The sequence below is a fragment of the Oncorhynchus tshawytscha genome, linkage group LG28, assembly GCF_018296145.1.
Source record: "Oncorhynchus tshawytscha isolate Ot180627B linkage group LG28, Otsh_v2.0, whole genome shotgun sequence".
NCBI lineage: Eukaryota > Metazoa > Chordata > Actinopteri > Salmoniformes > Salmonidae > Oncorhynchus > Oncorhynchus tshawytscha.
The window spans coordinates 41,552,834-41,577,150 of NC_056456.1; the positions used below are offsets into that span (position 1 = coordinate 41,552,834).

The window sequence follows — 24,317 nt, forward strand, 5'->3', positions numbered from 1 at the left end:
ACTGTACTCGATACCATCTACTGCATCTTGCCTATGCCGTTCTGTACCATCACTCATTCATATATCTTTATGTACATATTCTTTATCCCTTTACACTTGTGTCTATAAGGTAGTTGTGAAATTGTAAGGTTAGATTACTCGTTGGTTATTACTGCATTGTCGTAACTAGAAGCACAAGCATTTCGCATTAACATCTACTAACCATGTGTATGTGACAAATAAAATTTGATTTAGATAAGTCTGCTAAACGACTCCCTACTGTAGTGGCTCTGGATCAGAGTCTACTAAACGACTCCCTACTGTAGTGGCTCTGGATCAGAGTCTACTAAACGACTCCCTACTGTAGTGGCTCTGGATCAGTCTACTAAACGACTCCTTACTGTAGTGGCTCTGGATCAGTCTACTAAACGACTCCCTACTGTAGTGGCTCTGGATCAGTCTACTAAACGACTCCTTACTGTAGTGGCTCTGGATCAGTCTACTAAACGACTCCTTACTGTAGTGGCTCTGGATCAGTCTACTAAACGACTCCCTACTGTAGTGGCTCTGGATCAGTCTACTAAATGACTAAAATGTAGAAATAATCAGCAACACAACATAGTAACAGAGACTCAGGCGTTCCTCTCTTGACTGCTTTTTATTGTGGTGGATGTTTGATGAGGCAGCGTCCAGCTCGGGATAAACAACACAACAGTCTGGTCCCTCCAGTAACCCTCTACTGGTCCTTCAGCTCCTTCAGTCTCCTGATGGCCGACTTCACTGTGACTGCAGACGTCGTGCTGGAACACAAAGGGGAACAATGATTCAGTACTGAGAGGAACAAGTTACACTGAACAAAAATATAAAAAAGCAACATGGTAAGTTGGTCCCATGTTTTACGAGCAAAAAAATAAATCCTGACATTAACTAGACGCACAAAAAGCTTTAATTTTGTGCACAAATTAGTTTCCATCCCTGTTAGTGAGCATGAGTCCTCTGCCAAGATAATCCATCCACCTGACAGGTGTGGCATATCAAGAAGCTGATTAAACAACACGATCATTACACAGGTGAACCTTGTGCTGGGGACACTAAAAGGCCACTCTAATATGTGCAGTTTTGTCACACAACACAATGCCACAGATTTCTCAAGTTGAGGGAGCCTGCAACTGGCGTGCTGACTGCAGGAATGTCCTTCAGAACTGTTGCCAGAGAATTGAATGTTAATTGCGTTACCGTAAGCTGCCTCCATCGTTTTAGAGAATTTGGCAGTACGGGGGGGGCTGAGCAATGTGTGCGAGTTTAATAAAGCCCAACATTCTGATCGGTCCGGCCGCTGGGGAGCCAGACCCAGCCAATGCCCCCCAGGGCACACCCACGGCTGCACCCTTGCCCAGTCATGTGAAAATCCATAGACTAAGGCTTAATGAATTTATTTCAATTGACTAATTTCCTACATACTGTAACTCAGTGAAAAAGTTGAAATTGTTGCGTTATAGTATTGACCTTTTTGAGGAGGTGAACCCTGGAACCCCAAAGACCTCTCGGTGCATTAGTTAACAGCTGTAAAACAGCTAGCTAACTTAGTTTAGCTGTTCTCAAGGTCAAAAATCTGCATTTCTGACCATCGTATTCACGGTTGGAATGGTCCTTATGTCTGGGTACGAATCATTTAAAAAATATTTTTGATAGATTTCCCCAAACGGGCGCATTACCTGCATGGATAGCAATGTAAGTAGCGTTCGCAGCAGGTGCCAGGATGTGTAGCACACGGGTGTGGTTTAACATCTAGTAGGTAGCTACATATAAATAGGATTGACAGCCACCCAAGTTTTTTCCCCACACGAGTCTAAGCCGGGGTTCTACTACACTATATGGAATTGTTTTAAGGTCAATGAGTCTGAATTTGAAGACCCCTTTAGTCTCTGAATCTTCTCGAGTGGCCCAGCCAGAGCCCGGGCTTGAACTCGATCTAACATCTCTGGAAAGACCTGAAAATAGCTGTGCAGCAATGCTCCCCATCCACCCTAACAGGGCTTGAGAAGATCTGCAGAGAAGAACAGGAGAAACTCCCCAAATACAAATACAGGGGTGCCAAGCTAGTTTTGAATGATCTGTTTGCCAATGTCAGTAGAGTAGGCTACCCTGTAATGTGTGGTATTAAAACCAAGTTAAACTAACGCCTACAGTGTAGTAGAATTGCATTTAGTGTGTTTGTGTCACATTTCTCCCCATAGAAATGGCATATAGCCTAGGCCTTCTCTAAAAGCACTTAACCATGCATTGAACACCCAGTTAACTTTAGCCTAAATCATGACTCACAAATTAATAGTTGGCTATTCTCATGCATAGAACAAGCCAGCCGACTTGCCTCTAAAAACAAATATTTTTGGGGTGCGTAGTGGATTTCACCATTGTGCAGCGCCACAGCTAAATGACTGCAGTGGAAACACATCTTTCCTAGGACAAAACACTGAACTGATAATGACTGGATAGATGGCAGAGTCCTTCCTACAAAACTTGGAAGGAAAAATGTGCTTCCAAACTATTTCAACAGGGCCCATGACTCCATCTTCTCCCAACAGTTATGTTCCAGAGGTACGGAACAAACAAAAAAATTCCAAGACTTTACTGAGGTAGTTCATGGAAATCAGTCAATTGAAGTCAAATTGGGTCCTTAATCTATGGATTTCACAGGACTGGGAGACACAGATATGCATCTGTTGGTCACAGAAACTCTAAGGGTCGTGGATCAGAAAACCAGTCAGTATCTGGTGTGACCACCATTTGCCTCATGCAGCACGACACATCTCCTTCTCATTGAGTTGATCAGGCTGTTGATTGTGGCCTGTGGAATGTTGTCCCCACTCCTCTTCAATGGCTGAGCGAAGTTGCTGGATATTGGTGGGAACTGGAAAATGCTGTCGTACACGTTGATCCAGAGCATCCCGAACATGTTTAACACGTGACATATCTGGAAAAGCGGATCGTGGAAGAACTGGGACATTTTCAGCCTCCAGGAATTGTGTACAGATCCTTGCCACATGGGGCTGTGCATTATCATAGCAAAACATGAGGTGATGGTGGCAGATTTTTTTCTGACCTCCTCTAAGATGAGACATGTGAAAACAGCATTAGACCAAGGATGGACAACTGAGGCTGCAGGTGCAGATGACAGACAGGAAGCCACTAAACTATAGCCATAGAGCCTTCTGGTTCCCCCCCCAGAGCAGCAAGAGGAACCTCTCTACCGTGAGGCTCCGCTCAAACCCTACACATTAACCCGAGAACTCAGTTCTGCTACCTAAGGTCTCTTGGCCCTCCCAACCCTACGGGAGGGCCGCTCCCGCGAAGCCAAATCTCCTTTCTGTCCAGGTACCTCAATGGTGTTATCAGCTTCCTCCTGAAGCTAGGAAAGCAGAGTTCCTGCCCATCTTCCAAAAAGCACACAAAACCCTACCTCTACAAACAGCATTGTAACCCCCCCACCCCCCAGAAAGCCTCTTGGAACAGTCAGGTGCTGCATGTGTTCGTTTACTATGACTGACGTGGATTCCACCGAGCCAACAGGAAGTTGCTCTGGATAAGAGCATCTGCTAAATGACTAAAAACGTAAACATTACCGGCTAGTTCTAGAGGCTAGACAGCAAACAGATCTGAGAGGGAGAATCAACCAGGGGTGAAGACCACCCACCGCCCAGACCCCCAGTCACCCACCCACCGCCCAGACCCCCAGTCACCCACCCACCGCCCAGACCCCCAGTCACCCACCCACCGCCCAGACCCCCAGTCACCCACCCACCGCCCAGACCCCAGTCACCCACCCACCGCCCAGACCCCAGTCACCCACCCACCGTCACCCACCCACCGCCCAGACCCCCAGTCACCCACCCACCGCCCAGACCCCCAGTCACCCACCCACCGCCCAGACCCCCAGTCACCCACCCACCGCCCAGACCCCCAGTCACCCACCCACCGCCCAGACCCCCAGTCACCCACCCACCGCCCAGACCCCCAGTCACCCACCCACCGCCCAGACCCCCAGTCACCCACCCACCGCCCAGACCCCCAGTCACCCACCCACCGCCCAGACCCCCAGTCACCCACCCACCGCCCAGACCCCCAGTCACCCACCCACCGCCCAGACCCCAGTCACCCACACATAGCTACTTACTTGTATGTCCAGGCACCTCCAGCAACAGTCTTCATGCAGGACCCGCAGTGCCAGATACCAACAGCCCTCCTCTTCATCTTAGTCTGAAGATTAAAAACAATTAAGTGATGTGATTAACCTCCGCTCTGCTATAACACATCAGTAACAGTTCTGCAGGACCGTACCTCTGTGTTTTTATTTTATCTTTATTTAACGAGGCAAGTCAGTTAAGAACAAATTCTTATTTTCAATGACGGCCTAGGAACAGTGGGTTAACTGCCTTGTTCAGGGGCAGAACGACAGATTTTGTACCTTGTCAGCTCGGGGATTTGAACTTGCAACCTTTCGGTTACTAGTCCAATGCTCTAACCACTAGGCTACCCTGCCGCCCCAAGGTACGGTGCGGACCGTACCTTGGTGCGGACCATACCTTGCCACAGAAGGAGAAGGTGTACTGGCTGAATATGTTAGAGGTGTGGACCGTACCTTGCCACAGAAGGAGCAGGTGTACTTGGCGTGCTGGCTGATCTCAATCTTCTTCACCATCTTCCTGAGAGACGCGCCGTAACGCGTGCCATATTTACCCACAATCCCCACCTTCTTGGTGCGCTTAGCCTGAGGAAGACAATCATTAATAAATACAATTATTCATACACAACTCTCTCAAGTTAGCAAATCTCACTTTACTGTGATAGGAAATGGCCCTCCCAAAACACAGCTAGATATCTAAACAGAGGCAATGCCAAAACACAGCTAGATATCTAAACAGAGGCAATGCCAAAACACAGCTAGATATCTAAACAGAGGCAATGCCAAAACACAGCTAGATATCTAAACAGAGGCAATGCCAAAACACAGCTAGATATCTAAACAGAGGCAATGCCAAAACACAGCTAGATATCTAAACAGAGGCAATGCCAAAACACAGCTAGATATCTAAACAGAGGCAATGCCAAAACACAGCTAGATATCTAAACAGAGGCAATGCCAAAACATTCCGCCAATTTGACTAGCCAAGGACAGTCTCTAACCATAAAGTTAGCGATTAGCCAAGTTGTAGACAAAAAAAAAATGCAATCAACTAGCGCTCCCGTTGACTTCTCGGGCATAAAGGCAGAAGACTATAAGACCTCTGACAACCCCACTCGGGAATATCGTTGGTCGCGGTTACCGGTTTTTCTCCGAACATTATCCGCGTCTAGTGAAAGCAGCGAGGACGGACTGGGAGTTTAGCCTTTCCAGATGAGCATGCTAAAAACAGGCTAGTTGCTTGCTTATAGCGAGTTATTAACACGGACCATGCTTTGGGTCTGGTGACTGCTGCAATATTACAAAAAAACACACTCCCCGCTGTACCGAGTACACCCGGTTTCAGCCAGAAACCTGACACGAAGCCGAAAGCCATGCACGTACTGGGCGGCCATTGCTACGACTTTCAGGTATGCGAACACAAAAAAAAAAGTATATATATTTTGGCATTTTGTTCACAATAATATCTGTAATAATTTGTGGATCTAATTGCGAATTATATATACAGACTATCAGATCAATTATTCGCATTGGATTAGATAGATTGGTGTGGATTAGGACGGGAACATTTCGGGCTCACCATTGTTGCTGAGGAGACGTCGGTCCAAAGAGGAAGAGCTGAGGTCGCAGGCGCACTTTACCCCTGTGGAACGTGTTGCATTGTGGGATGTCGGCGTTGTCCTGGGCCTTTTGAGCCCCAGTTGAGAGGGAAAAGTAGTTACAAATTAAAGGTTTTAAATATTTTTAAATTTAGTTTTGAGTCTGTCTACAAGTGATACATCACTAGAGGAATAGAGATCTAGTAAATGTTGTTTGTTTTCCTATAATTAGATAAAAACAGCCAGAGAGTTTCTTGAACCAAATGCAAATAAATTAATAAAATAACCAAACTGTCCATGTACATTATAGCCATAATACACAGGATTCTAATGTTAATAATGTCAAAAAAGATATATGCATGTATACACAGTTGTGGTCAGAAGTTTACATTCACCTTTGCCAAATACATTTAAACTCAGTTTCACAATTCCTGACATTTAATCCTAGTAAAAATTCCCTGTCTTAGGTCAGTTAGGATCACCACTTTCATTTTAAGAATGTGAAATGTCAGAATAGAGATAATTATTTATTTAAGGTTTTATTTCTTTCATCACATTCCCAGTGGGTCAGAAGTTAACATAATCAATTAGTATTTGGTAGCATTGCCTTTAAATTGTTTAACATGGGTCACACATTTTAGGTAGCCTTCCACAAGCTTCCCTCTATAAGTCTTCCAATACCTTGACTTTGTTGTCCTTAAGCAATTTTCCACAACTTTGGAAGTATGCTTGGGGTCATTGTCCATTTGGAAGACCCATTTGCAACCAAGCTTTAACTTCCTGATTGATGTCTTGAGATGTTGCTTCAATATATCCACAATTTTCCTACCTCATGATGCCATCTATTTTGTGAAGTGCACTAGTCCCTCCTGCAGCAACGCACCCCGCGACATGATGGTGCCACCCCATGATGCTGCCACCCCAGCAACATGCTGCTGCCACCCCAGCAACATGATGCTGCCACCCCCACAACATGATGCTGCCACCCCTGTCCTTCACAGTTGGGATGGTGTTCTTCGGCAAAAAGTACGATCTTTGTCCCCATGTGCAGTTGCAAACCGTAGTCTGGATTTTTTATGGCGGTTTTGTAGCAGTGTCTTCTTCCTTGCTGAGCGGCCTTTCAGGTTATGTCGATATAGGACTCATTTTACTGTGGATATAGATGCTTTAAAAATATTTTTTTATTTAAAAAAATGTTGCCTTTTTTTCTCCCCAATTTCGTGGTATCCAATTGGTTACAGTCTTAACTCAGCACTGCAACTCCCGTACAGGCTTGGGAGAGGCGGAGGTGAAGAGCCATGCGTCCTCCGAAACCCAATCAAGCCGCACTGCTGCTTGATACAACGCACATCCAACCCGGAAGCCAGCCGCACCAATGTATAGAAGGAAACACCGTACACCTGGCGACCTGATTAGCGTGCACTGCGCCCGACCCGCCACACGAGTTGCTACTGCGCGATGAGACAAGGATATCCCTGCTGGCCAAACTTTCCCTATCCCGGACGACGCTGGGTCAATTGTGCGTCGCCCCATGAACCTCCCGGTCTTGGCCGGCTGTGACGGAACCTGGGCTCGAACCCAGAATCTCTCGCCTTAGACCACTGCGCCACCCGGGAGGTCCCCGGATATAGATACTTTTGTACCTCTTTCCTCCAGCATCTTCACAAGGTCCTTTGCTGTTGTTCTGGAATTGATTTGCACTTTTCGCACCAAAGTACATTCATCTTTAGGAGACAGAACACATCTCCTTCCTGAGCGGTATGATGGCTGCGTGGTCCCATGGTGTTTATACTTGCGTGCTATTGTTTGTCCAGATGAATGTGTACCTTCAGGCATTTGGAAATTGCTCCCAAAGACAAACCAGACTTGTGGAGGTCTACAATTATTCTTCTGAGGTCTTGGCTGATTTCTTTTGATTTTACCATAAGGTCAAGCAAAGAGGCACTGAGTTCGAAGGTAGGCCTTGAAATACATCCACAGGTACACCTCCAATTGACTCAAATGATGTCAATTAGCCTATTAGAAGCTTCTAAAGCCATGACATCATTTTCTGGAATTTTCCAAGCTGTTTAAAGGCACAGTCAACTTAGTGTATGTAAACTTCTGACCTACTGGAATTGTGATACAGTGAATTATAAGTGAAATAATCTGTCTGTAAACAATTGTTGGAAAAATGACTTGTGTCATGCACAGAGTAGATGTCCTAACCGACTTGCCAAAACTATAGTTTGTTAACAAGAAATTTGTGGACAGTACCGCTCAGTGCTGTGGCTGGACAGGACAATGATAGAGGTTAAACTGTAGGCTCAGTGCTGTGGCTGGACAGGACAATGATAGAGGTTAAACTTGTGATGTTAAACTGCACGCTACTATTTCTGAACGATTTGGAGCACAGTTGAAAAGTTAACGTGCTGACTAGAATACATTTCAATGCGTGAGATGAAAGAGTTGTCATACTGGAGAAATATGAAATTGAATGGAGAGTGTGTGTGCATTAGTGGTTGTGTATGTTTGTGTATGTGTGTGTGTGATTATGTGTGTGTGTGTCTGTGTGTGTCTATAGGAGAGATCACCATTATGTCACAAAAGCAAAAGTTCCAGGTGGAGAATGTTGCGTTCTCTGCATGGTTCTCTCCGTGGTTCTCTGCATGGTTCTCTCCATGGTTCTCTGTGTGGTTCTCTCCGTGGTTCTCTCTGTGGTCCTCTCCCTGGTTCTCTGCGTGGTTCTCTCCGTGGTTCTCTCTGTGGTTCTCTGCATGGTTCTCTCAGTGGGTCTCTGCGTGGTTCTCTCCATGGTTCTCTCTGTGGTTCTCTCCGTGGTTCTCTGCATGGTCCTCTCCCTGGTTCTCTGCATGGTTCTCTGCATGTCTCTCTCCGTGGTTCTCTGCATGGTTCTCTCTGTGGTTCTTGCATGGTTCTCTCATGGTTCTATGCATGGTTCTCTGCATGGTTCTTTCCGTGGTTCTCTGGTTTTCATGTTCTCTGCATCTCATTGTTCTCTGTGTGGTTCTCTCCATGGTTCTATGCATGGTTCTCTGCATGGTTCTTTCCGTGGTCCTCTGCATGGTTTTCTCCATGGTTCTCTGCATGGTTCTCTCCATGGTTCTCTCCATGGTTCTCTGCATGGTCCTCTGCATGGTTCTCTCCATGGTTCTCTGCATGGTTCTCTCCATGGTTCTCTCCATGTTCTCTGCATGGTCCTCTGCATGGTTTTCTCCATGGTTCTCTGCATGGTTCTCTCCATGGTTCTCTGCGTGGTCCTCTGCATGGTCCTCTCCATGGTTCTCTCCATGGTTCTCTCCATGGTTGTGCCACAGAGTTTCTAAACCTCTTTGGCTGTGCTCTGTATTTACAAATCAGATATTTTACTGTAGTTGACAGTTCAGTAAGGAGCCGGCCAAATAGACTTTCCAACAACATGAATCACTGTAAATGTCAGTGCTATTTCATGGTGTAATCTCAGAATGATCCAACAGAGGGCGGTAATGAGACACTACATCCATTACCTTATTTACAATAACTGCCTAGGAACAGGGGTTAACTGCCTTGTTCAGGGGCAGAACGACATTTTTACCTTGTCAGCTCGGGTAGTCGATCTCACAACCTTTCAGTTACTGGCCCAACGCTCTAACCACTAGGCTACCTGCCGCCCCTACACTCTAACCACGAGACTACCTGCCGCCCCTACACTCTAACCACTATCTAACCACTAGGCTACCTGCCTCCCTACACTCTAACCACTAGGCTAGAGTACCTATGGTTATATGTACCTATGGTTTCCCACCAAAGAAATTACAACACTTCCTGAATGTGGTGTCATTGTAGGAAGTGGTTGTTTTCTTAAAGGAGAATTACAACACTTCCTGAATGTGGTGTCATTGTAGGAAGTGGTTGTTTTCTTAAAGGAGAATTACAACACTTCCTGAATGTGGTGTCATTGTAGGAAGTGGTTGTTTTCTTAAAGGAGAATTACAACACTTCCTGAATGTGGTGTCATTGTAGGAAGTGGTTGTTTTCATAAAGGAGAATAACAACACTTCCTGAATGTGGTGTCATTATAGGAAGTGGTTGTTTTCATAAAGGAGAATAACAACAAACTAACACGGTGGAAAGTGAAAGACACATGCACTTAAATAAAACAATAAATACAATCATCATTAAAGGAATATAGTTAATGAGAGAGAATTTAACTAGGACTATAAAATAATGAAAAATTAAAAAATATATATATATTATGGCTTGTATTTCTCGTGGAAGGTGATGAATAAAAACGCCTACATACGGGGAAAAAAAGAGTCTAAATATCAAGATCCATATTTGAGAGTTTATAAGGTAAATGACACCTGACCTTTTGGAATACACATTTTACACTAAATAAGAAGTTACATTTCCTGGGGAAAGAAGAGGCATTGCATAGTCAGATAACCTATACATGCATGTTGCACAGCCGGAGGGTGAATATCAGATAAGTAAAAATACTGTGAGATAATTGTCGCTCTTTTAATAAATGGAACAGATTAGCCATCTATCCAACATTGCACCTTTGGCTAGCTGGCTGGCTGACTGGCTGGCTGGCTGGCTGACTGGCTGGCTGGCTGGCTGACTGGCTGGCTGGCTAGCTAGCTGGCTGGCTGTCTGGCTATGTGGAAGGTTGCCTGCTTGAAGTCAGTCCCATAAAACCCAGAAATTAGTTTGTTCTGGTTCGTTCAGCCATCACCATTGGAAAAATTCATGGCAAAAGAAAAATGGTTTTGGAATAAACACAGAAAATAAGGTCTGAGGTTATGAAATAATATCAGTCAGGAAACATGACCTTTATGAAATATCAAGCCTTTATGTGATTTATGATTTTCATTATTACATCAATTCTTCAAAATTCACAAAAAGTGATGTTAGCTAATGAAGATTATCTCATAGAGCAAAACGTATCAGATCTCCTGTATTTACCCCAGACACCTATAGGTTAGTGTTCTGTATCAGATCTCCTGTATTTACCCCAGACACCTATAGGTTAGTGTTCTGTATCAGATCTCCTGTATTTACCCCAGACACCTATAGGTTAGTGTTCTGTATCAGATCTCCTGTATTTACCCCAGACACCTATAGGTTAGTGTTCTGTATCAGATCTCCTGTATTTACCACAGACACCTATAGGTTAGTGTTCTGTATCAGATCTCCTGTATTTACCCCAGACACCTATAGGTTAGTGTTCTGTATCAGATCTCCTGTATTTACCCCAGACACCTATAGGTTAGTGTTCTGTATCAGATCTCCTGTATTTACCACAGACACCTATAGGTTAGTGTTCTGTATCAGATCTCCTGTATTTACCCCAGACACCTATAGGTTAGTGTTCTGTATCAGATCTCCTGTATTTACCCCAGACACCTATAGGTTAGTGTTCTGTATCAGATCTCCTGTATTTACCCCAGACACCTATAGGTTAGTGTTCTGTATCAGATCTCCTGTATTTACCCCAGACACCTATAGGTTAGTGTTCTGTATCAGATCTCCTGTATTTACCCCAGACACCTATAGGTTAGTGTTCTGTATCAGATCTCCTGTATTTACCCCAGACACCTATAGGTTAGTGTTCTGTATCAGATCTCCTGTATTTACCACAGACCCCTATAGGTTAGTGTTCTGTATCAGATCTCCTGTATTTACCCCAGACACCTATAGGTTAGTGTTCTGTATCAGATCTCCTGTATTTACCACAGACACCTATAGGTTAGTGTTCTGTATCAGATCTCCTGTATTTACCACAGACACCTATAGGTTAGTGTTCTGTATCAGATCTCCTGTATTTACCCCAGACACCTATAGGTTAGTGTTCTGTATCAGATCTCCTGTATTTACCCCAGACACCTATAGGTTAGTGTTCTGTATCAGATCTCCTGTATTTACCCCAGACCCTATAGGTTAGTGTTCTGTATCAGATCTCCTGTATTTACCCCAGACCCCTATAGGTTAGTGTTCTGTATCAGATCTCCTGTATTTACCACAGACACCTATAGGTTAGTGTTCTGTATCAGATCTCCTGTATTTACCCCAGACACCTATAGGTTAGTGTTCTGTATCAGATCTCCTGTATTTACCACAGACACCTATAGGTTAGTGTTCTGTATCAGATCTCCTGTGTTTACCACAGACACCTATAGGTTAGTGTTCTGTATCAGATCTCCTGTATTTACCACAGACACCTATAGGTTAGTGTTCTGTATCAGATCTCCTGTATTTACCCCAGACACCTATAGGTTAGTGTTCTGTATCAGATCTCCTGTGTTTACCACAGACACCTATAGGTTAGTGTTCTGTATCAGATCTCCTGTATTTACCCCAGACACCTATAGGTTAGTGTTCTGTATCAGATCTCCTGTATTTACCCCAGACACCTATAGGTTAGTGTTCTGTATCAGATCTCCTGTATTTTCGTGTTTCCACTCACTACCAAATATGGTGATGAGAGCAACCCCAGTGGCCCGCAGTAGGAGAAGATGGAGCGAGATGGATTATGGCCGAAATTCTGCACATTTTCTCATTGATGAAACATTTGATCTCCATACAGTTTTCTGTTCCCAAAACTAGAATCTGTTATGAACAGAGTGGACTCCGTTTTGTAGACTTTACCCTTAGCCCAAGTTTTTTTTATTTTTTTAAATGCGTTGTTTAAGAGGAGTGCAAAGGCACATTTAGTTATTGCACACGCACACTTCATAGAGTAAGCTTTCCATTACGGAAATATGCAGATACAATTGTTTTTCTTTATCCTTATTATTATTAAGGAAATCGAGCAGCACATTCTCCCATTTAAAAAAAACTAAACATATTAACAATATTAACAATTATAAAACGATGAATATCATTCCATATATATATATATATATATATATATATATATATATATATTTACATGTAGACACTGCCAAAATAAATGCAAAATTGTTTCTGGATGCTCAACACAATAAGTACAGTTTGTAAAAAATGAAATCCCTAGTGAAAGTCAGGGTATGATGTCGCGTTGTCAGGAGGCTCCGACTCGCGCATCGTGTTTAACCTCTAACAAGGCAGACATGTCCGAGTTTCCTCGATCCGACTGGCACGTCGACAAAAACCTCACTGTTTTCCTCGAAAGTACGTACATGTCACGATTACAAAACGATACGAGATTACAGAGAACAATTTAATTATCTCACATCACGGTAAAAAATTATATATATATATATATATCCATAATGTTGTTGTTGGCGGAAGTCATACTAATGTTGTGTGTTTTTGAGGAAGCGCCCAACGGTCTCTCTGGAGGACTTGCCCTGTCCCAGAATGCACCGCGGGACCCACTGACGACGCAGGACCCCCTCCCATTTCTTCTAAAGTACATCTGTGACACCTTTCCATCTGCTCTTTGTGAGTGTGAGAGTGGAAATGGTTAACCGGATGGTAACGTCCGGTAACGTCGGTAACTACAGACGCCACGGTAGCCCGCCCGTTCACAGTACACACACACAGGCGTTACTGGTCCTGTAGGTGTGCTGTGTAGCTATAAATGATCTGATGGGAGCTGCATTGCCACGATACTTTAGTTTGGATCGATAATTGGTTATTAGAGATTCGTATAATCACCCACAACACGTCTGCAGTATGAAGCTAACACGGAAGTTGGTCCTGGCCAAAGCCAAGGCCTCGGATCTGGACAGTGTGAAGAAACTCAACTGCTGGTAGGTGGGAGGCTAGATGGGTTAGCTAACTATCCTATAGTTAGTGGACTGTCCTCATTTCTCTAATGTGTCCAATGTTTTGTCTTTCCCTTTCAGGGGCTGCAACTTGACAGACGTGAGTATGTGTATTCTCAATTTCTATGTTTGTTTTTAGCTGTTCTGGGTTGACAGAATATCATTTTAATATCCCATGTTTAAGTGGTTAGCTAGCTAACTAGTTAGCTTTGTCTCAACTCTAAAGTTCTTCCTTCTCTATCTCTCTCTTCCATCTGTCCTCTCTCTCTTCATCCTCTCTCCTCCCTTCCTCTCTCTCTCTCTCCTCCATCCGTCCTCTCTCTCTCCATCCTCTCTCCTCCCTCCCTTCCTCTCTCTCTCTCCTCCCTCTCTCCATCCTCTCTCCTCCCTTCCTCTCTCTTTCTCTCTCTCCTCCATCTGTCCTCTCTCTCCTCCCTCTCTCCATCCTCTCTCCCTTTTTCCTCCATCCTCTCTCTCCATCCTCTCTCCTCCCCCTCTCTCTCTCCTCCCTCTATCCATCCCTCCTCTCCTCCCTCTATCCCTCCTCTCTCTAGATCTCCATATTTACCCAGATACCCCACATCGAGGTCCTGACTCTCAGGTTGGCTGTCTACACACACACACACACACACACACATAGGGCTGTTACAGTGAACATATTACCGCCACATCGGCAGTCACGAGTCATGATGGCATGATGATTGTCCCTCTAATCACTCTGACATTAATGTAAATATAATGGAAAATCTAATCAACACTTCATGAGAGCCTATGAACTCATGTTGCACAATATTTCTATAGGCTATGCAATTGGGTGAGAAAACAGAGTGATGGCCTCTATTAAAAAGAGGAGGATCCAATCAGCTTTCTATAGGCTAGGCCTACTATATTTATTTCTCAACTTTACTAATATTAAGCACATTGCTTCCCTTTACAACAAGAGTATAGCCTACCTGGCTGGCATGAAAAGGAACCACGAGAAAACGTCCTCCATTCACTATTTAAGGGCACAGATGACATGTATTTTTTCCCACTGCCCCTGTTCTGAGACATGTGCATGATAATGGGTCCATTCTGAAACCAAAACAAATTTCACACATGTATTATTTAGTATATTTAAAGGCAATAATAAATCAAGAATAGTCTGATGGTTGACAATATTAGCCTATCACTTGTGAATTATATATTTTATTTAACCTTTATTTAACTAGGCAAGTCAGTTAAGAACAAATTCTTATTTACAATGAAGGCCTACACCGGCCAAACCCGGACGACGCTGGGCCAATTGTGCACCGCCCTATGGGACTCCCAATCACGGCTGGTTGTGATACAGCCTGGAATCTAACCAGGCTCTGTAGTGATGCCTCTAGCACTGAGATGCGGTGCCTTAAACCGCTGCGCCACTCGGGAGCAGATAACGTTTGTATCACAACTAAAGTTGCCAAATAACTTCTTAAAATGAAGCACATAATCTGCTTTACAAGGGGTGTAGAGCCTAACTACATACATAAGTAGCACGTGAGTTTCATGTTTGGGGAAGATAATTCTAACCATTAAAATTCACCTTTATAATAAAAGCATTACATGCATAAGTGCATTTGCGATCACCTTTGACACTGGTGTTTTCCTGCTAATTGAACATTTGCGCTTATAGCCTTCTTCTGTGTGCACATTGCTGAGCTTATAATGTGAAGAAGTAGCCTAATAGTTTATTAACATTTTAAGCTAAACGTTCTGATCTGTTGCGTCAGCCACATTGCATATAGAAGGTTTGTTGATGCTAGTGGTTGTATTAATGTGGCATCTATCACATCCCACAACTGTCCAAGACTATATTTGGAATTTTTCTTTCTGGCATAGAATAGGTCAACTGTTGTACTATGGGGGATAGTAGATTGACATAGGCTAGTGATTTTGCTGTTCGTTAGGCCTAATCATCTTGTTGGACAGTTCATCCAATATCTTCAATATTCGCCTCGGATAAGGACACGTGCAGTTGTGTCTGTCTTCACTTGTAGCCTGTGAGATCACGTGACTGGTGTGAGTGAGAGGTGCTTCGGCACGCAGCCGGGAGAAGGGAATTATGAATATTATATTCAGCCGAAAGGCACAACGGCCACTGGCCCGCAAAAGGCATGTATTTTAGGGGGCATTACGACCACACAAAGGGGATACCTCCGTGAAATTCGAGGCATTATCAAGTGCTTGTCAAATTGGGAATGTGAGACTGATGTAGTGTGTACAGCCTGCGCAAAAAACAAAAACAAAGCAGAGCTCCTGCCTTTCAAGCGACATTTAAAAAAAATCATAATTAGAGTCGCATTATGCAGCCTTACAATGTATTAAACATCAAAACATTTATCTGTTTGTGGAACAACTAAAGTCACATTAATAACTCTAAAAGAAGCAGATAGGAGGACCTATTTAAAAACATTTTTTTTTTTTTTACCTTTATTTAACCAGGGAAGTCAGTTAAGAACAAATTCTTATTTTCAATGACGGCCTAGGAACAGTGGGTTAACTGCCTGTTCAGGGGCAGAACGACAGATTTGTACCTTGTCAGCTCGGGAGTTTTGAACTTGCAACCTTCCGGCTACCCTGCCGCCTCTTTGTTAATCGCTCAACACAGAATAGCTGCATGAGGTCACTCCCTCAACTTGTTGGAGGAAATATTCTTTCTGTTTTATTCAGCTTGGTTCCATTGTATTCTTCATGCTATAAAATAATACCACGCAATTCTAAGCAGATCTTGTCTGCTAAATGAACTACTGTAGCCCACAGCCAGATCAGCGCCCTAACATAAGGACAATTCAGAGGATGCTATTCTGTTTTTCTGAAATTGGCTACATTTAACGGTCAATTACCGTGAGACCAGCCGTTATTTGCTTGACAATCACCGGCTGACAAAATTTCATGACCGTCACAGCCCTACACACACACACACACACACAAACACACACACACTGTGCGCTGTCTGAGAGGAGAGCATGCAAGTTAACCTTTAGTTGTACTGTGTACACTATTATGGGCTCCCGAGTTCGATTCCAGGCTGTATCACAACCGGCCGTGATTGGGAGTCCAGATCTGGGGCAGGGCGCACAATTGGCCCAGCGTCGTCTGTATTTGGCCGGGGTAGGCCGTCATTGTAAATAAGAATTTGTTCTTAACCTGACTTGTTTAGTTAAATAAAGGTTAAATGTAACACTACGCTGCCTGCTGTGCATATGATAAATCAACCTTGACGACACCCTACATTAACCAGGTCCTCTCTCTCCAGTGTGAACTCCATCTTGTCCCTGTCATCTCTGTCGGGCTGTGTGTGTCTGAGTGAGTTGTACCTCAGACGGAACCTCATCCCTTCTCTCTCAGAGCTGTCCCATCTCCGCCCCCTCACACGCCTACGAGTGCTCTGGTTGGCTGAGAATCCCTGCTGCGGAACAGTCCCCAGCCAATACCGTCTCAACGTGCTGCGATGTCTGCCACGCCTACACAAACTGGACAACCAGGGTCAGTTGTCTTCAGCTGTGACAATGTTTGTGTTTTGGGGAAGTATGCTTCAAGTACTTATATCCTCAAGCTGTAGGGGTCCGATTTAGGTTTTGGGCTGTTGCAACTGTGTGTGTAGTAACGTGTGTGTGTGTCCAGTGGTGACAGAGGAGGAGCTTGTTTTCGCTCTAAACGAGGGAGAGGAGATAACACCCCCTGCCGCCGCCCAGAAGCAGTCCTCGACCAGTGGCCAGCCAGAGAACGTCAGCTCCACCAATGGACAGACAGAGGCGGAATTAGAGAACGACCCCCTAAACTACAGTATGGAGGAGACCAAGTAAGACCCGCCCCCTCACAACGTTACACACCTTTAACCCTGTCTCCTAAACCCTGTCTCCTAACCCTCTACAGTAAGATCCGGGAACAGTTGGGGATGAAGCCTATTCCTAGAGACAAGTTCTCCTCCCCATCACCTCGACCTGCAGCTAGGAAGGTAACAGACACTCCTCTGCTACCCAGACGACACTCCTCTGCTAGACCCTCCTCTGCTACCCAGACGACACTCCTGCTGCTCCTCTGCTACCCAGACGACACTCCTCTGCTACCCAGACGACACTCCTCTGCTACCCAGACACTCCTCTGCTACACTCACTCCTCTGCTACCCAGACGACACCCAGACGACACTCCTCTGCTACCCATACACTAACTATTTGGTGATGGGGTCTTCCATTCATACTATGTCTTCATTCATGTATTTCAAATGTATGTATGTACTGTATGTGTGTATGTATGTATGTACTGTTTGTAGGTATGTATTGATGATGTGTGTGTGTTTCCAGTCCCACACTCTGGAGGCGGTGCTTATGCTGTTGAAAGATCTGGAGGAGGAGGAGCTACGCATCGTTCACACGGCAACCCAGAACAGACAGCTTCGATCACACACACACCCCAAGCTCACACACACACTGCAGGGAGATGGAACCATCGACACACACACACTGCAGGGAGATGGAACCATCGACACACACACACTGCAGGGAGATGGAAACATCGACACACACACACTGCAGGGAGATGGAAACATCGACACACACACACTGATAAACTCCAGAGAAAGAACGACCGACATCGAGCACTGACACACACACACTCCAACACTAAGACACACACACACTCCCGTTGACTTTAAACACTAACGCAACCACCCAACACTGAGGTAGACACACAAGTCATGTTTATGCTCCGTGACCAGAGGGAGAGGTAAGGGTTCACATGCTCCCCTAGGTACAGATCTAGGATCAGCTTCCCCTCCCCCAATCCTAACCTTCCCCATTAGTGGGGGGAAATGCAAAACGGACCCAAGATCAGCGTCTAGGGACTTTACCCTACTCCGGGCTCACACACCCACCAAACCTTGGTACACACACGCTTCAGTATTGTTGTGACAGGCTTTTAGCCAAATAGAGGAGACTGAAGGGAGAAGTCAGAGCTAATCGTTGTCGCTATCTATTCTCTAGCAGCATGTCGCTATCAATTCACTAGCAGCATGTCGCTATCAATTCACTAGCAGCATGTCGCTATCAAGTCCCTAGCAGCATGTCGCTATCAATTCACTAGCAGCATGTCGCTATCTATTCTCTAGCAGCATGTCGCTATCAATTCACTAGCAGCACGTCGCTATCAATTCACTAGCAGCATGTCGCTATCAATTCTCTAGCAGCATGTCGCTATCAATTCACTAGCAGCATGTCGCTATCAATTCACTAGCAGCATGTCGCTATCAATTCACTAGCAGCATGTCGCTATCAATTCACTAGCAGCACGTCGCTATCAATTCCCTAGCAGCGTGTCGCTATCAATTCACTAGCAGCATGTCGCTATCAATTCCCTAGCAGCACGTCGCTATCAATTCCCTAGCAGCACGTCGCTATCAATTCCCTAGCAGCACGTCGCTATCAATTCCCTAGCAGTGCGTCGCTATCAATTACCTAGCAGCATGTCGCTATCAATTTCCTAGCAGGGCGTCGCTTTCTAAGCCCTAGCGGCGTGTCGCTATCAATTCCCTAGCAGCATGTCGCTATCTATTCCCCTGCAGCGTGTCGCTATCTATTCCCCTGCAGCGTGTCGCTATCAATTCCCTAGCAGCATGTCGCTATCTATTCCCCTGCAGCGTGTCGCTATCTATTCCCCTGCAGCGTGTCGCTATCTGCCTTTCCTTAATCAGTGAATGAGTGTTTTTGCAAACTGCTTTGTGTAAATAAAGAGACACTTTAATGCATTTAAAAAAAAAAAAAACTAAATTTAAGAGTTGACAACATACATGCATACAACTGTTTATGTACACTGAACCAAAAAATATATAAATGCAACATGTAAAGTGTTGGTCCCATGTTTCATGAGCTGAAATAAAAGATCCCAGACATTTTCCATATGCACTAAAAGCTTATTTCTCTCATTTTGTGCACAAACTTTGTTTACTTCCCTGTTAGTGAGCTTTTCTCCTTTGCCAAGATAATACATCCACCTGACAGGTGTGGCATATCAAGAAGCTGATTAAAAAGCATGATCATTACACAGGTGCACCTTGTGCTGGGGACAATAAAAGGCCACTCTAAAATGTGCAGTTTTGTCACATGACACAATGCCAAACGTCTCAAGTTGAGGGCGCGCGCAATTGACATGTTGACTGCAGGAATGTCCACCAGAGCTGTTACTAGAGAGTTTGTTCATTTCTCTACCATAAGCTGCCTTCAACATCGTTTTAGACGATTTGGCAGTACGTCCAACTGGCCTCACAAATGCAGACCCTGTGTAACCACGCCAGCCCAGGATCTCCACATTCAACTTTGTCACCCGCGGGATCCTCTGAGACCAGCCACCCAGACAGCTGATGAAACTGTGGGATCGTCTGAGACCAGCCACCAGGACAGCTGATGAAACTGCGGGTTTGCACAACCAAAGAATTTCTGCAAAGACTCAGAAACCGTCTCAGGGAAGCTCGTCGTCTTGACCTGACTGCAGTTCGGCATTGTAACGGATTTTCCATAAGGGGGGGGACATGTTCTGTTTTTTACTGGGCCTCCTATGAGGATATATGAATAAAGCATGTTCTGTACATTCAATAAATCGTAATCGACAAGTGCCTTTGTTACAACTATGAAACAGAAAGTCACGGTGTTGGAACCCGGCGTAAGTCACGGTGTTGGAACCCGGTATAAGTCACGGTGTTGGAACCCGGTATAAGCTTATTTTTATAACGAAAACATCAGTAGCCTAAACATCATTACAAGTGCTAAGTGTGCTTGATAACAGTGAAAATCATCCCAAAAGCAATAATGGCATAATGAGAGCCTGATTCCTCTCTAGGTTTATTCCTAGATTCTCTCAGATGGGTTCTGACCGTTTGTGCAGAAATTCGGCGGTTGCGCAAACCCACAGTTCCTCTCTAGGTTTATTCCTAGACTCCTGCCTTTCTAGGGAGTTTTTCCTAGCCACTGTGCTTCTACATCTGCATTGCTTGATGTTTGGGGTTTTACGCTGGGTTTCTTTATAAACACTTTGTGACATTAGCTGATGTAAAAAGGGCTTTATAAATACATTTGATTTGAATATAAGTGTTGATATGATAGTAGTCAGTTGGAGCATGTCACATGAACAATGAAAGCTGTTGTGTTGCTGATTTAGTTTCTTACTGGAGATGTAGGGCCGGCTCCCTCAATGATGACATTTTGTGCTGATAATAGCCTGTAGAATTCTCCTGTTTCTTTTGGTGGTGGTGTGGGCACCTGCTCAATGCACACAGTTCTGGCTTTATTGCGCTCAGGCCTCAGAGGTGTAAGTTCAGGTTGAGGCCTAGAATCAGAAGAATACTCATCAGAGATGTCACCATGATTCATTTCTTCCTCACCATCGGAGTCATTTTCATTCACATTTTGTAGCCAATGAGTGCATCCATTCGTCTTGGTCTTCTTGCAGTGGTGATTTTAGCATGTAAATCTTGGCGGGGCAAACATTTTTTTTAAAGTTTTAGATGCATGCCAGCAAAGCCACAACACAATCCTAAACAATACATTAACTGCACTATAACGGTGCCCACAAACTGTTAGGTCCTACATAAAGCTGTCCCAACAGCAGAGCTTTCTGTTCAGCACCATGGAGTGAATCCTTACCACTGCTACACCTGGCTATCAGCGGAGCCTTGTCTGGCAGCAAAACATTCCACCTCATTTACTGCCTTTAAAAAAACATAGCTGATATGGCTGACTTGCTTCATCAAATGTGGTTTCTACTGACAATTGAGATGTACAAACTCGAGAGGACGACAAGCAGATAAGAGGCAATCCGTAATTTTGATTAAGACATTGAGCGAGCTAGGACTGATGTAGTCAATATAACTATTTGTTCAGCACTTTTGAAATCTACAGCGACATAATTCAGAACATGGGCCGTTCTTACAGTGTTCTCCCTGTACACCAAGTCAGAACCGTAGGATAAATAAAGGGGGCATGTAAGCAGACAATGAAAGCTCTTACAATATTCAATGATTACATTTCTCTAAAACAGGCTATAGGCTACATGTGCACCACCAAGTCAGAACAGTAGGCAAAGTTAAGAGGGGAAAAAGTGAGCACAACACAACAAGGTGAGTCCAAAAATGTATTGTATGCTGCTGCATAAATGATGTAATGTGCCAGGGAGATATGTAAACTGTAGCAAAGAAAGTAATACTAAGTGTATGTTGTGAAGTAAGCTGTCGATAGCCCATGTGCCTCACCCTAATAATGGGGTCCTAATAAGTGTAACCACAAATGGTGGTCACACCAGATACTGACTGGTTTTCTGATCCAAGCACCAACCTTTTTTTGAGGATATCTGTATTTCCAGTCATGTGAAATCCATAGATTAGGGCCTAATGAATCTATTCCCAGTCATGTGAAATCCATAGATTAGGGCCTAATGAATGTATTCCCAGTCATGTGAAATCCATAGATTAGGGCCTAATGAATCTATTCCCAGTCATGTGAAATCCATAGATTAGGGCCTAATGAATGTATTCCCAGTCATGTGAAATCCATAGATTAGGGCCTAATGAATCTATTCCCAGTCATGTGAAATCCATAGATTAGGGCCTAATGAATGTATTTCATTTGACTGATTTCCTCATATGAACTGCAAGTAAAATCTTTGAAATTGTTGCATGTTGAGTTTATCGTTGTGCTACTATTTCCTTTTATTTTTAGCAATTATTTAATTAATTTTGAACTCTGAATTATTGGGAAAGGGCTAGTAAATAAGCATAAAGTCTACACCTGTTGTATTCGGGGCATTTCAAGGTAAAGTCTACACCTGTTGTATTCAGGGCATTTGACTAATATAATGTTATTTTGTTGTGTGGAACAGCTCACCAAAGACAGAAAGCGGTAGGAAAGATGTTCCAAGTTATTATATCTCCCAGTAAATGCGAAGCCAAGAATGGCTATGCAAACCATATCAAAAAGTTCAAAGTCTTGGTTGAATATTTGCGAATGTGAAATTCAGTCATCATGTAATAGCCTACTTTGTAAATCTGACATTTCCTCTAGGTTCTTTGGCGCTTGAAAAGTCATTGGCGTTATGGTAACCGATTTAGAAGTTCTACTGCTATTCCGTGATTTCATTTCTGTTCAGTTTTCATGAAAAATATAGCGGCTTTGGTTTGCTTCCTGATGTTTCATTTGAAGGGTGTTGCGCTATTCTGTTGCGCTATTCTGTTAAGCTAGTCTTTTGCACTATTCTGTTAAACTAGTCCTTTGCGCTAGTCCTTTGCGCTAGTCCTTTGGCTAGTCTGCTGCGCTAGTCCTTTGCGCTAGTCTGCTGCGCTAGTCTGCTGCGCTAGTCCTTTGCGCTAGTCTGCTGCGCTAGTCCTTTGCGCTAGTCTGCTGCGCTAGTCCTTTGGCTAGTCTGCTGCGCTAGTCTTTTGCGCTAGTCCTTTGGCTAGTCTGCTGCGCTAGTCTTTTGTGCTTGTTACATGTGAAAGTCTGACCATGTCAACATTGAATGTTGTCTGCAACCTGGTTTTCCATACAAAGTCTTCCATTACAAAAGGGAACCCGGTTTTTGGTCGCTTTCTCGTTTAAAAACAATAACTCTTCAACATCTCAAATGGACAGACTGACTACTACCACATGGACAGACTGACTACTACCACATGGACAGAGATCATTAGTGTGTTTGTGTCAGACTGACTACTACCACATGGATAGACTGACTACTACCACATGGACAGACTGACTACTACCACATGGACAGAGTTCATTAGTGTGTTTGTGTCAGACTGACTACTACCACATGGACATAGTTCATTAGTGTGTTTGTGTCAGACTGACTACTACCACATGGACATAGTTCATTAGTGTGTTTGTGTCAGACTGACTACTACCACATGGAAAGAGTTCATTAGTGTGTTTGTGTCAGACTGACTACCACATGGACATAGTTCATTAGTGTGTTTGTGTCAGACTGACTACTACCACATGGACAGACTGACTACTACCACATGGACAGAGTTCATTAGTGTGTTTGTGTCAGACTGACTACTACCACATGGACAGACTGACTACTACCACATGGACATAGTTCATTAGTATGTTTGTGTCAGACTGACTACTACCACATGGACATAGTTCATTAGTGTATTTGTGTCAGACTGACTACTACCACATGGACAGAGTTCATTCGTGTGTTTGTGTCAGACTGACAAGCCACATCTTTAGTGTGTTTGTATCAGATTGATTAGCCACCCTTCCTGCAGGCTCATCCTGACATGATCCTCCTCCCTCATGTGGTACCCAGGATGAGCCTGCAGGAAGGGTACCACATGAGGGAGGAGGATGTCTACCCTGTAACGCACAGCGTTGAGATTGCCTGCAATGACAACAAGCTCAGTCTAATGATGCTGCGACACACCGCCCAAGACCATGACGGACCCTCCAAATCGATCCCGCTCCAGTGTACAGGCCTCGGTGTAACGCTCATTCCTTCAACGATAAACGCAAATCCGAACATCACCCCTGGTGAGACAAACCCATGACTCGTCAGTGAAGAGCACTTTTTGCCAGTCCTGTCTGGTCCAGCGACGGTGGGTTTGTGTCCATAGGCAACATTGGGTCATGACAATGCCACCAGCCATACTGTTTGTTCTGTGCGTGATTTCCTGCAAGACAGGAATGTCAGTGTTCTGCCATGGCCAGTGAAGAGCCCAGATCTCAATCCCATTGAGCACGTCTGAGACCCGTTGGATTGGAGGGTGAGGCCTAGGGCCATTCCCCCCAAAAATGTCCGGAAACTTGCAGGTGCCT

The 24,317-nt window shown here is 44.3% G+C and overlaps 2 protein-coding genes across 2 annotated transcripts; one reads left to right on the plus strand and one right to left on the minus strand.

Annotated features, from left to right (window-relative positions):
* Positions 1-622: 622 nt before the first annotated feature.
* On the minus strand, positions 623-5,848 carry LOC112227294 (ribosomal protein L37a). The gene is made up of 4 exons (XM_042308290.1): positions 5,742-5,848; positions 4,619-4,747; positions 4,154-4,236; positions 623-779 (listed from the first exon to the last, which is right to left on the minus strand). Exons 1-4 carry the CDS (start codon positions 5,742-5,744, stop codon positions 716-718), a joined length of 279 nt encoding a protein of 92 aa, XP_042164224.1. The 5' UTR covers positions 5,745-5,848; the 3' UTR covers positions 623-715.
* A 7,214-nt stretch (positions 5,849-13,062) lies between these two features.
* On the plus strand, positions 13,063-19,311 carry cfap410 (cilia and flagella associated protein 410). The gene is made up of 7 exons (XM_024392194.2): positions 13,063-13,478; positions 13,575-13,593; positions 14,048-14,094; positions 16,771-17,000; positions 17,139-17,316; positions 17,391-17,472; positions 17,820-19,311. Exons 1-7 carry the CDS (start codon positions 13,402-13,404, stop codon positions 18,117-18,119), a joined length of 933 nt encoding a protein of 310 aa, XP_024247962.2. The 5' UTR covers positions 13,063-13,401; the 3' UTR covers positions 18,120-19,311.
* The last annotated feature ends 5,006 nt before the right edge of the window (positions 19,312-24,317 follow it).

Excerpts from the sequence above, each read along its gene's own strand:
- LOC112227294 (XM_042308290.1), bottom strand. Across the intron at positions 4,237-4,618 it reads CCTGCTCCTTCTGTGGCAAG|ACTAAGATGAAGAGGAGGGC; the intron begins GTACGGTCCACA and ends TTTAATCTTCAG. Across the intron at positions 780-4,153 it reads GGAGGTGCCTGGACATACAA|CACGACGTCTGCAGTCACAG; the intron begins GTAAGTAGCTAT and ends TTTGTGTTCCAG.
- cfap410 (XM_024392194.2), top strand. The coding sequence starts at position 13,402 with ATGAAGCTAACACGGAAGTTGGTCCTGGCCAAAGCCAAGGCCTCGGAT. Across the intron at positions 14,095-16,770 it reads ATCGAGGTCCTGACTCTCAG|TGTGAACTCCATCTTGTCCC; the intron begins GTTGGCTGTCTA and ends CTCTCTCTCCAG. Across the intron at positions 17,001-17,138 it reads ACACAAACTGGACAACCAGG|TGGTGACAGAGGAGGAGCTT; the intron begins GTCAGTTGTCTT and ends GTGTGTGTCCAG.